This window comes from Tamandua tetradactyla, chromosome 11 (genome assembly GCF_023851605.1).
Source record: "Tamandua tetradactyla isolate mTamTet1 chromosome 11, mTamTet1.pri, whole genome shotgun sequence".
NCBI classification, from domain to species: Eukaryota; Metazoa; Chordata; class Mammalia; order Pilosa; family Myrmecophagidae; genus Tamandua; species Tamandua tetradactyla.
In genome coordinates, this window is record NC_135337.1 from 39,113,817 (window position 1) to 39,127,456 (window position 13,640).

Here is a 13,640-nt window from a genome sequence, read left to right on the forward strand (position 1 = left end):
GCTGGTGGTGGTGATAGCACATATTGTGAATGTTATTCACATCACTGAATTATATATTTGAATGTGATTAACAGGGGAAATTTTAGATTATATATTTGGTACAGGAATAATTTTTTGTAATCCATGGAACTGCATAGCATAAGCAGTAGCTCTAAGTTTAATCATGGACTATGATTAACAGCACAGTTATTAAAATGTGCGCTCATCAATTGTAACAAATGTACCACTCCAATGCAAGGTATTATCAGTAGAGTGATATATGGAATTCTGTATTTTATGCATGATTATTCTGTAAGCCCATAACTTCTCTAATTAAAATCTGTAAGGGGGGATGACAAAATATACATAATTTATGAAAATAATTAATATAACTGTTTCTGGAACAAAATAGGGTGAACCAGGAGCACCTGGAGAAGAAGGTCTGCAAGGAAAAGATGGATTAAAGGTAAATTAAACTTTTAACATTGTATATAAAATAGAAATCTTTAAAATATAAGAAATAATTATTTTTGTGTGACGATCGAAAGTCTATTTATTGCATGGTATAATTATTTCACTGTATTTCCTTTTTAAAAAATGTGTATTTGATTGCAGGGGACCCCAGGAGGAAGGGGACTTATTGGAGAAAATGGAGAAAAAGGAGATGTAGGATTACCAGGAACTACAGGGCTCTTGGGTGGACCAGGTCTGATGGGTCCTCTGGTAAGTACTGCTGGGTTCATTTTCAAATATTCAGTGAATTCAGTCCTTAGACCTACACATACACGCGCACGCACACACACACACACACTAATCCCGTATGTATCCAGTGGATAATTGGAGGTGTGGAACTGTGACTTGAGAGAGGGGCCAACCAGAACAGTGATCATCAGTATCCCCCCAACCCAACCCCTGCCAGGATCCAAAGAGGAAAAATTCTTTTCCTGTATTTTGCATAAGTCGTAAGTCATGAGATTTCTGTCATAAAGCATTTATTTGAAGGAGAATATTTTGTTTCTTGAGCTTAGTTTGAGTGGATAATATTAATTTTTACTGACATTCTTCCTGTAGAATAGTATCTTAACTATAGGATGAAATAAGAATCCATTACAAATCTAATATAAGCTATCCTAAATTGATCTAGACCGTAGTATTATAACTTTAAGGGAAATTCTAAATTTCGAATTGAATAAGCTTTATCACCTCAAGACAAATGAAAACAATATCTCTCTTTCTTAAATGTTTCATTTATGATAGCTGTTGTATACTGCCCCATATGGCCTCTGCTCTAGTTTGCTAGCTGCCGGAATGTAATATAACAGGAACAGAATGGCTTTTAAAAAGGGGAATTTAATAAGTTGCTTGTTTACCATTCTAAGGCCTAGAAAATGCCCCAATTAAAACAAGTCTATAGAAATGTCCAATCAAAGGCATCCAGGGAAAGATACCTTGGTTCAAGAAGGTCAATGAAGTTCAGGGTTTCTCTCTCAAGTAAGAAGGCACATGGCAGACACAGTCAGGGCTTCTCTCTCAGCTGGAAGGGCACATGGCAAACATGGCATCATTTGCTAGCTTTCTCTCCTGGCTTCCTGTTTCATAAAGCTCCCCGGGAGGCGTTTTCCTTCTTCATTTCCAAAGGTTACTGGCTTGTGGACTCTGCTTCATGGTGCTGCAGCATTCTCTGCTCTCTCCAAATCTCTCATTCTCCAAAATGTTTCCTCTTTTATAGTACTTCAGGAACTAATCGACCCACCCGAATGGATGGAGACATGCCTCCAGCTAATCCAGTTTAACAACCACTCAATCATTTCTAGGGAGATGATCTAATTACAGTTTCAAACATACGATACTGAATAGGGATTAGGAGAAACATCTGCCTTTACAAAATGAGATTAGGAGTAAAACATGGCTTTTCTAGGGTACATACATCATTTCAAACCAGCAGCCTCTCTGATCACTTTACTGTTTACTTTACTATTCCCTCATCTTTGACTCATGTCCTTAAATGTGTGTTCGTCAAGATTATTCTCTTTGTACTTCTCTAAGTATTCTTTGCCTTAGAGACTTATATATTCTCAGAATTGGAGAGATATCCCCTTTTGCCCTCCAGAAAGTAATTGATCTTTCCTCTAGACTCTCATAGTCTTATTTAGCCTTTTCAAGATTGTGAGTTAACATTTATGCATGTGGGTCTCTTCCCCAAGAGAAATCACAATGTTTCAAAAGCAATTGTTCTGTCTTTACTACTTCCCATACACCCCAGTGTCCAGTACTTCTGTGCTCCAGTGTTTCCACATGGGCACTTAAGAGAGAACATATCCTGAGTGAGCAAATCATGCCAACAGGTTGGGAGACAAAGTGATTTATAAGGTTTATAATCATCACACTTTTTTTTAAATACTTCTCTTTCTCTGGTTTCTAACCTCCAAAGCATTGAATGCCCTACCAATGATAATTTCCACTCCAGTCTGCTTGATTAGATTTGCAAAGACTTCAAGAAAAGGCCTAACTGGAAGAATACAACAGATATCATAAGTGAAGCACAAACTGGCCACCTCACCATCCACATCGTTTATCCATCACAATACTGCTTTGGCAATATTAATAATATATCACTTCGTCCCCCAAATAATAGATAAATTATACTAACATATTTCAAAATGAAATTGAAGACTGAGGATGAACCAGAAGCATCATGTGTTGTTCTTGAGCATTGATAAATTGGGTCTTTTTTCCTCCAGTTTTAAGTAGTGTTTAAAATACCAATTTCTCCTCTTTTCTGCCCTCCCAATGTTGGAAAATTGGTGGGTATGCCACTACAGCAAATACAAAACATTAGTTTACCTCCCACCCCCCCACCCCCCCAAAACAAGATCTCTTAAATGTCATTTGGTTGAGACACTGAATAATATATATTTTCCACTTCTATTTTCTCATAGAATCCTCCCAATAACCTGTAGATGTTATTATTCCCAGTTTTACTACTGAAAAAACTAAGGCCCTGATAGCTAAACGTCTTATACAAGCTGATATAGCAGATGGATGATCTGGGACTAGATTCCTTATTTTCTGACTTCTCTGTCTCTCTCTAAGCCACAATTAACTTATTCATGAGGTGCAGAGTCCTCGTCCTATGTTTTGCCTTTCTAGGGTTTTTGATCATTTTCATCCCTTTCAGAGCATTCATCCCTCTTCCATTAGTATTAGGTCAGAACTCACAGAGAAGCCAAGTAACAAGTACCAAGAGAATGTAGTCATCTCCATGAGAATTCTTAACAAACTTATAGTTTCATTTAAGATTTTTAATACTTTAGCATGTGTTTTTTTAAATCAACTAGCCCAGTATTCTAGCAGAACTCTAAGAAGGTATGGGGAAAGGGAACACAGAACTAAAATAAAAGAAGGAAAAGCCTAAAACATGCATAAAGCAAGAAAGCCTGGGATCCCAGGGAGGAAATGATGTTGCATGACATCTGGTAGTGGGCAGAGCAGAGATGAAACGGAACTCAAAACGAAGTTTGGAAAATGATAAACACAGATTTCATCTGCTTCATGATATCTCCCAGGGAACAATCCTGCCTAGTACACATCTTTAGTGCCTTTTTTAGTCACAACGCATGTGTGTTTCTCTTTTATTCTTTCGCTGTTCTCTTTGGAATTTTAAGTGCCTTTCAACTCATAAACTCACTAAAAATACCATAGCATATTTTTTCAAAAAAAATTTATGATACAAGAAACTATTGCTTAATCAGACAGCCTGATGTTGGATCTATTTTTGCACTTTAAAAATTCTTCCTTGGGCAATGTTACAAAGATATTACCTTGAATTCTTAAAAAAGAAAAAGAGAAAAACAAACAAAAAAATACTTTCTCTAAGACAAGAGATGTTCTAACTTTCTAGAAGATTGGAGAATGAGAACTGGATTGAAAAATATGCCAAGGGAAGCGTGTGAGAAGTTCCAAATCCAAGTCTTCCTTTGAACAGAAGAAAATACAGCATTCTATGCTTGGATCTGTACTAAGATGTTCAGTTGCCTAAATGCATAACTCTGTATGAGGAAAAAAATGGGAAACATCTGCCTGACGTAATGTCTCTCATCCATTTCTTAAAAAAAATCTACCGCTGTGATATCTAAGATTTAAACAGATGTGGAGATATGGACTCCAAAATTAAATGCAAAAACATGAAATTGGCTTATCTTATTCCTTTAGGTGAAAATTTAATTGGTTCATTAAAGCTTGGTTTTCCCCATATGGTTAAGGTGGTAGGATATTAGGTAGTGGGGAAGATCTTAGGAGAAGATGAAATTATTAAATTACCTCTCTCTAAGCTTTTCCAATAGGCTCTGAAAAATGAAATCATAAAGATGAAAGGAATATCAATTGCTAGAAAAGAATGATAAGGTATACATGCTTTTACTTCTTTTTGAGAGACTATCTACTTGAAAACTATGAAAAATAATCAGATTGGGAATTTGGGGTCAGTGACAAACATTAAAGAGAAAAGGTTTAATCTAAATCTCTGTCATCTAAGTGATTCCTTTGACTCTGGTGTTACGTTAGGCTTGTTCTGAACTCGTTGTCATAAAGCAATACAGAAATGGAAAGAGCCCTGGACTGACCACCACGTGACCCTTGTTCAAACCTCTGCTCAACTACAAAAGAGCTGTACATTGTTGGGTGAGTCACTCTCATTTTTAAGATTACGCATTTCATATAATAAAGGGGTTAGCGATGCAGAACCTCCAAAGAGGGTTGTGTCATGAGGGGTGCTGAGCTGGCAGGGATCTGTTCCTTCCACTCCTACTTCAACCAGAAAAAGATTCTTGAATGTATTTAACATACTAGCTTCTGTATAGATTTTCTTTGGAAGAAAAGGTTATATAGCATCTTTTATGCACCAGGGATTGTGCTAAGCATTGGGATATAACAGTGAATAAGGCCAGTAAGGTCTTATTCAGATCTTTCAATCTAGAAGAGAAGATTAGCAATAGATTAGATGATTGTAATAAATGTGATGATGGAAATAAACAGAGTCATGAGAGAGAATAACTGGTTAAGGGTAAGTAAGTCAACTAGTTAAGGGTAGGGAAGCCTGTTTTGGTTAAAGCAATCAGGGAAGGCTTCTCTGAATAGCGGACAATCGAGTTGAGACCTGAAGAATGAAAAGAAACCAGTCTGGCAGGAGTTGTAGGAAGATCTTTAAGGTAGAAAGACCAGCAACAACCAAGTTGTAGAATTGAGAATGAGCTAAGGTATTTTGGGGAATCTAAAAGGAAGCTTTTGTAACAGGAGCATAGAAGGTGAAAAGTAGTTTGGGAGAGTTTGAAGGAAAAAAGGTAGGAAGCAGATCATGAAGAACATTTTAAGCCGTGGTAAGAAATTTGGGTTTTATTCAAGGTGTGAGACTAAGCCATTGAAAGGTTTTAAGCAGATTAGGAATCTAGTCTCTGATGGTAATCACTCTAGTAGTTTCTAAACTTTGTTTACCAATATGTAGTTATTGGCTATATTCAGGGATAAAATTTCAGGAAAAAATAGAATGAAATAAATATAAATGATAAAACATGTGAGGTGCCAAGACAATTCCACGAGGAAAGGATAGATTTTTCAACAGTTGCAACAGCTACAACAACTGGACATCCCCATGCAGAAGAATGAAGTTATGGACCCCTTCCTTGTAACATACAAAAGAAACTAACTCAAAATGGGTCATTAACTAAATGTAAGAACTAAACCTGTAGGAGTATAAGAAGAAAACATAGGAGTAAATATTTGTGACCTTGGGTTAGGCTAAGCCTTTTAGCTACAACACCAAAAATATAAGCAATAAAAGGAAAGAAATAGATAAATTAGAATTATAAAAATTAACAACTTTAGTCATTCAAAGGACACCATCAAGAAAGTGAAAAGACAACCCACAGAATGGAAGAAAATAATTGCATATCATATTCTGATTAGAGACTTGAATCCAAAATATATAAAGAACTCTTACAATTAAACAATCAGAAGACAAATAATCCAACTGAGGATTTAAACAGACATCCCTCCAAAGAAGATATACAAATAAATGGCCAATAAGCCCATGAAAGGATACTCAAGCATTAGCCATTAGGGAAATGCAAATCAAAATCACTGTGAGATACAGTACCCTTTACATTCACTAGGAAAGAATATAATTAAAAAGACAGAAATTACACCTTTTGGTGAGGATAGGGAAAAATTAGAACTCTTCTACATTGCTGCTGGGATGTAAATTTGCAAAATTTAAAAAAACGTTTGACATTTCCTCAAAATGTTAAACATGGAGTTATCATAGTACCAAGAAATATCCTTAGGTATATACCTGTGCTGGTTTGAAACTGTTACGTACCCCAGAGAGCCATGTTCTTTCTGTTCTAATCCACACTTGTGGAGGCAGAGCTATTGTTTAGGGTGGAACCTTTTATTAGATTGTTTCTATGGATATGTGGCACATCCAATGTGGGTGTGACCTTTTGATTAGGTGGAGATATGACTCCAACCATTCAAGGTGGGCTTTGATTAGTTTACTGGAATCTTTAAAAGAACACGTGGATAGACAGGTCAGGGGCCACAGAGATGCAGACATTTGGAAATAAAGAAGCCCCAGGAGACACCAGGAGCTAAGAGAGCCAGTAGAGGCTAGACAGAACCAGAGCCCAGCAGACATTGCCATTTGATTTCCCCTTAAGATACTAAGCAAGATAGAATCTGAAGAGAACCAAGGCAAGCTAAGAGAAGAAATTCAAAGTTGCCCTAGAAGAGCTAAGAAAGGACCAACAAATGCCACCACATGCCTTCCCATGTGACAGAGGAAACCCAGATGCCACTTGACCTTTCTTCAGAGTCAAGCTCTGAATGCCTCAGTTTGGACATTGTTATGGCCTTAGAACTGTAAACTTGTAATTTAATAAATCCCTTTTATAAAAGCCAATCCACTTGTAACTTAATAAATCCCATTTATAAAAGCCAGTCAACTTCTGGTATATTGCATTCTGGAAGCATTAGCAAACTAAAACAATATCCAAGAGAGTTGAAAACATATGTTCAAATACAAACTTTGACACAAAAGTTCATAGCAGCATTATTCATAATAGCTTAAAAGTCAAAAGAGCCCAAGTGATCATCAACTGATAAATGAAAAATAAAATGTGGCCTATCCATATAATGTAATATTATATGGCAATTAAAAGGAAAGAAACACTGTTACATGCTATAACATGGGTAGACTTTTATGAGAAGATTATTCTAAGTCAAATAAGCCAGTCACAAAAAACCACATAATGTAGATTCCCTTTATATAAAATACCCAGAATAGGCAAATCAATAGAGGAAATGAGGAGTGATTAGTAATTAGTACAGAGTTTCTTTTGGGGGTAATGAGAATGTTCTAAAATTGATTGTGATGTTGATTGCACAATTTTGTGAATATACTAAACACAATTGAATTTTAAGCTTTAAATAGATAAATTGCATGGTATGTAAATTATATCTCAATAAATTTGTTAAAGATATGTATGAGTTGGTACTTCTGAGACAAAACAGTTACAAAATTTTAAACAATCAATACAGAATAGCAGCTTTTCCTCTGTTTTATCAATAGGCAACATCAAGCAAACTCTTCTCTATTACCAACATTTATATAATAATATTCTTATTTCTATAATTATTGCAGAAAGCTATTTAAACATGTATATTGTAGAAAATGATTCTTTTTTTCCCAGTCTGTCCTGCAAGCTTCTAAATACACAAATGTGTTTCAGTAGATAATGTTAACTTTCAAAAACCAACATTTTGGAGCAAAATATTACTTGTTCATTTCAGGACAAACACTAGATTAAACCAACCTAAAACTAAACTAAAGTTTAACTAAACTTTTTAACTAAAGTTTAGTCTCCCTCCCCAAAAAGTGGATCTTTGAAGAGGAAAAAAAAGTGAACAAAAGAACCCAGGGAGACCTTTCTGATTATAATGACAGAATAAAATGACATAGAATATAGGTAACCACTTTTCTCACATATAATGGGTTCTTTAAAATTGTAAATATAGTAAAAATATATATTTTATAATTTATATATAAAAATACAGTTAAAAAGTTAAAAATAAAAAAAAAAGTGCAAACGTTTAATGCTCAGAAAGTTTCTAGTAAATCCATAAGCTCTATTCCCTGGAAGATAAAAAAGTATTGTAAAACTCTGTTACACTTTGCCTTTTATTTACAAACTTTGTTTTTACTTCCAACATTTAGTAGATGTTCTTTAAGATTTTATTGCCATGCAAGTGAATACCAAGTAGGCTAGTTTACTGTGTAATACTAAGGATTTTCTCCTTTGTGTGTACCTTCCATCACTTATTTATTCACTCGCTGTACTAATATTAAGTATCAATTATGTGTCTAGCACAATTCAGGCTTAGAATGCAGGGGAATAATAGAGATAGTGAATAGTTATATATTGTTGAAATATAGCTGATTGGATTTTCTGATGGTTTGGATGTTAAGAAAAAGGAAAAAATACTAATAAAGCATAAACCCTAGTTTTAGTCTGAACAACTGAGTAGATGATCATAACCATTCAGTGAGTAACAGGCTGCAAATCTAGGATAGCCTTGTGTACTAGATGCTCCCAAGTTATCTTGTGAAATGCTTAAGCTGGAAACAAAGAAACTAGAAAAATCTTCTCTTAAGGCATTCACCCCTTCCAGCATGTGGATGCCACATACTGAATAGGGCAAAGTCCATGTGCTTAAAAGGCAAAAGAGAAAACCATTTTAATAATTCTCAAAATATTGCTGCTTTATAATGGAGATCTGGAATATTAAGAGAGAAGTAGTTTGAGAATGGAGAGGAGAGAATTCAACAATATTTCTCCTATGCTGTCCAATACATGTCTCCATTATTTAATTGTAGCCATTCTAAGGGTTAAAAGATGGTATCTCATTTTAATTTGCATTTCCCTAATGTCTAATCATGTCCAGCAACTTTTCTTAAGCTTTTTGAACATTTGTATATCTTCTGTAGAGAAGTATCTATTCAAGTCTTTGCCTCATTTTTTAATTGGGTTGTTTGTCTTTTTGTTGTTTGAGTTGTAAGATTTCTTTATATATTCTGGATATTAAGACCTTATTAAATATGTGGTTTCCAAATATTTTCTCACATTTTGTAGGTTTCTATTTAATTTCATGATAAAGTCCTTTGATACACAGAAGATTTTTTATTTTGTTAAAGTCCATTTATCTATTTTTTCTTTTGTTGCCCATGCTTTAGGTATCAAGTCTAAGAGACTATTTCCTAAAGATGCGTTCTTGTCTTTTTTTCTCAAGAGTTTTAGTTTCAGTTCTTATATTTAGGTCTTTCCTCCATTTTGTGTATTGTGTGAGGTAGGGGACCACCTTCATTCTTTTGCATATGAACATCCAGCATCATTTATTGAAGAACTTTCCTTTCCCCATTGAGGGGACTTGGCACCCTTGTCAAAAATCCCTTCACCAGAGATGTGAGCTTTTATTTTTGAACTCACAATTCAACTTCATTGGTCTAAATATCTGTCTTTGTGTCAGTGCCAGGTTGTTTTGACTACTGTAGCTTTGTAATAAGTTTTAAAATAGGGGAGTTTAAGTACTCCAAATTTGATATTATTTTTCAAGATATTTTAGCCTATTCTAGGCCCCTTACCATTCCATATAAATTAGATGATTGGCTTTTTCGTTCATGTAAAGAAGGTTTTTTGGAAGTTGGATTGGAATTGAGTTGAATCTTTAAATTGGGTAGAATTGACATCTTAATATTTGATATTCCAAACCTTGAACACAATATGTCTTTCCATTTTTTTATGTCTTCTTTGATTTCTTTTAGCAATGTTTTGTAGTTTCCTGTGTATAAGTCCTTTACATTCTCAACTGAATTTATTCCTGTTTGATTCTTTTAGTTGCTATTGTTAATGAAAATTTTTTCATGATTTCCTCTTCAGATTATACATTACAAGAGTACAGAAATAATACTAATTTTTGCATGTTGATCTTGTACCCCACCACTTTCCTGAATTCATTTATTAGCTGTAGTAGCTTTGTTGTGGACCTTTCAAATTTTCTATATATAGGATCATATCATCTGCAAATAAGGAAAGTTTTACTTCTTCCTTTCCAATTTGGATGCCTTTTATTCCTTTTTCTTGCCGCATTGCTCTAGCTATGTTAAATAGCAATGACAGTTGCCATCCTTGTCTTGTTCTTGTTCTCAGAGGAAAAGTGTACAGTTTACACTGTTGAGTTGGAGTTAGCAGTGGGTTTTTCATGTATGCCCTTTGTTATGTTGAGGAAGTCTCCTATTTTTGGATTTCTCAGTGTTATCAAGAAGGGATGCAGGATTTTACCAAATGCTTTTTCTGCATCAATTGGTATGATCATGTGTTTTTCCCCTTCATTTTATTAATGTAATGTATTACATTAATTGAATTTCTTCTATTGAAAAAATATACCATTCTGTTTGGTTTCTTAGTATTTTTATGATGATTTTTGCATCTGTGTTCACAAGGGATTTTGATCAGTAATTTTCTTTTGTTGTGGTCTCTATCTGGGTGATGTTTGCTTCATAGAATGAGTTCATGCGTGTTCCCTCTTCTTCAATTTTTTTGAAAGAGTTTGAGCAGGATTGGTTTTCATTCTTCTCACCAATATTTGATAAAATTCACTAGTGAAGCCATTTGGTTTGGGCTTTCCTTGTGGCAGATGTTTGAAATGCAGAAAATGTCCACAAAGCAGTTCTAGGACTCTGTAAACCAGAAGAGTACTGTGCAACATTCAGGGAAGTGTGGGATGAAGAGACTGGGGAACTGTGGTGAGTGACTCACTCAGTTGCAGAGCCTGATGCCCGTCCCCAACCCTCAAGGTAGGCAGCTTCTGATCAGTTGGAACCCTGGTGGCTGGTCCTCCCTGGAAATAAAGAGGGATGCAGCACAATGCTGATCCAGCTCTTCTTTGGTAAATTTAGACTGTAAGATCCTGCCACAGCCTTGGCCCTTTCTGGACAGGTGACCTGTAGTAGTTAGGTTCAAATGTTGACTTGGCCAGGTGATGGTGCCCAGTTGTTCTGTTGCTATGGACTTAAATAGGACACGAATTTTATTTATGGCTGATTACTTCTATGGTCAGCTAAGGAAGTGCCTTCTTCAATGAGTGATGTTTAATTAGCAGGAGGCTTAAAAGAGGTAGTCAGAAGAGGAAGAAAGAGCTCATCAAGCTCAGCACAACTCAGCTTAGAGCTTAGAGCTGATACAGACCTCCACATTTGGAGATACAGATAGGAATCACCCTGGAAAAAGCCATTTCAACCCAGAAATCAGGAGGGAAGGCCAGCAGACATCACCATGTGCCTTTCCATAAGCCAGCTGCCTTTCCTCCAAAGAACTGTAAATTTGTAACTAAATAAATCCCCTTTATAAAAGCCTGTGTATCTCTGGTATATTGCATTCCAACAACAAACTAAAACATGACCACTGTGTCATTTTTTACCAAAGTCAAAAGCAAAGTAGACAGAAGGCTAAAAATACCTGTCTTTGTAAGGCTGTGGAGAATAAGTTTCTAAGGTGTGCCATCTGCTGGACAGCTATTAAAGTGCAGTCTTGGAAAGTTGCTTTTCTGACCCTTTACCCAGTGTTCTTTGGAACTGGTCTGCATCCCCTGCATCCTCTCTGGCCTTGTTTTGGCTGAAAAATACAGACAACCCAAGTGCCAAAGAAGACCATTAATGCAAACCCAGTCAATCGCAAAATCATAAAGAAGCAAGGGAAATTGAGTTTCAGAATAATCTTTTCAAGATAATCAATCAAACCAGTTACCAGCAAAAAATATGCTGGAGGCATAGAACAGCAAATTTGGACAGGTAGAAGAAATAATCAGTGATATAGAAGACAGGACATTTGAAATCAGATAGGCAAAAGGACAGATAGAGAAAAGAATGGAAAAACTTGAACAGGCTCTCAGGGAATTTAATGACAGTATGAAACACACAAATATATGTGCCGTAGGTGTCCCAGAAGGACAAGAGAAGGGATAAGGGGCAGAAAGAATGTTTGAAGAAGTAATGTCCAAAAACTTCCCAAACCTCATAAAAGACATAAATATGCCTGTCCAATAAGTTCAACATACTCCAAACAGAATAAATCCTAGTAGACCCACTCCAAGAAATGTATGAATAAGATGTCAAATGTCAAAGATAAAGAGAGAATTCTGAAAACAGCAAGAGAAAAGTGATTCATCACATAAGCAATGCTCAATAAGACTAAATGCCGATTTCTTATCAGAAACTATGGTAATGATAAGGCAGTGGTATGATATATTTAAGGTACTGAAAGACTACCCAGCAAGAATTCTTTACTTGGCAAAACTGTCCTTTAATTAGAGAGAGTTTAAAATACTCAACAGATAAACAGAAACTGAGAAAGTTAGTTAACACGTGTCCTGCCCTACAAGAAATACTAGAGGGAGTTCTGCAAACTGAAAAGAAAAGAAAGGAGAGAAAAGCTTAGAAGAGATGTAAAAATGAAGATTATCAGTAAGGGTAACTAAAAGGATAAAAAGAGTAACAAAAATAAGATATGACCTATAAAGCCAAAGATAGAATGGTTGAAGTAAATAGTACCTTTACAGTAATAACATTGAAAGATAATGGATTAAATTATCCAGTCAAAAGATGCAAACAGGCAGAATGGATAAAAAGAAAATATATGATCCATCTATATGCAGTCTACCAGAGATTCCCTTAGAGTCAGGGATACAAATAGGTTGAAAGTGAAAATCTGGAAAAAGAAATTCCACAGAAGTAGTAACCAAAAAAGATCTTGGGTGGCTATCCTAATACCAGACAAAATAGACTTTAAATGCAAAAATGTTACAAAACAAATAAAGGTATTATATATTAATGAAAGGAGCAGTCCACCAAGAAGATATAGCAATCATAACTATTTGTGCACTTAACCAGGGTGACCCAAAATACATGAGGCAAACACTGCCAAAACTGAAAGGAGAAATAGACGTCTCCACAATAGTAGTTGGAGACTTCAATACATATATTTTATGAATAGATAGATAGAGAATCAATCTAGATAGAGAATCAATAAGGAAACAGAGGACCTGAATAATTTAATAAATGAGCTAGACCTACCGGCATATACAGAACATTGCACCCCAGAACAGCAGGATATACATTCATCTCAAGTATACATGAATGGTTCTCCAGGATAGATCACTTATTGTATCTCAAAACAAGTCTCAATAAATGCAAGTCTCAGAAAAAGGCTAGAACTATATAGCTTTTATGATGTAACCATGTGATTGTGAAAACCTTGTGACTGGCACTCTTTTTATCCAGGTTTGGGCAGATGAATAATAATATAGAGTGTAAATAAGTAAATAATAGGGAAATAAGGGGTTTTGGATGTTTTGGATGTCCTTTCTTATTTTTATTTTTATATTTTTTGGAAGTAATGAAAATATTCTAAAATTGTGGTGATGAATGTGCAACTGTATGATGATACTGTGAGCTATTGATTGTATACTTTGGATAGATTATATGGTGTGTGAATATATCTCAATAAAATTGCATCTAAAAAATTCAGTGCTATCAGTAGCAATTGCTTTGAACT

At 35.2% G+C, this 13,640-nt stretch overlaps 1 protein-coding gene across 1 annotated transcript in view; it reads left to right on the top strand.

The window, feature by feature from the left end:
- Positions 1-13,640, top strand: part of COL24A1 (collagen type XXIV alpha 1 chain) — a 427,584-nt gene that overhangs the window by 288,800 nt on the left and 125,144 nt on the right. Inside the window, exons 37-38 of the mRNA XM_077119355.1 lie at positions 392-445; positions 595-702. Of these exons, the coding sequence (XP_076975470.1) occupies positions 392-445; positions 595-702 (162 nt within the window). The remainder of the gene's footprint in view (positions 1-391; positions 446-594; positions 703-13,640) is intronic.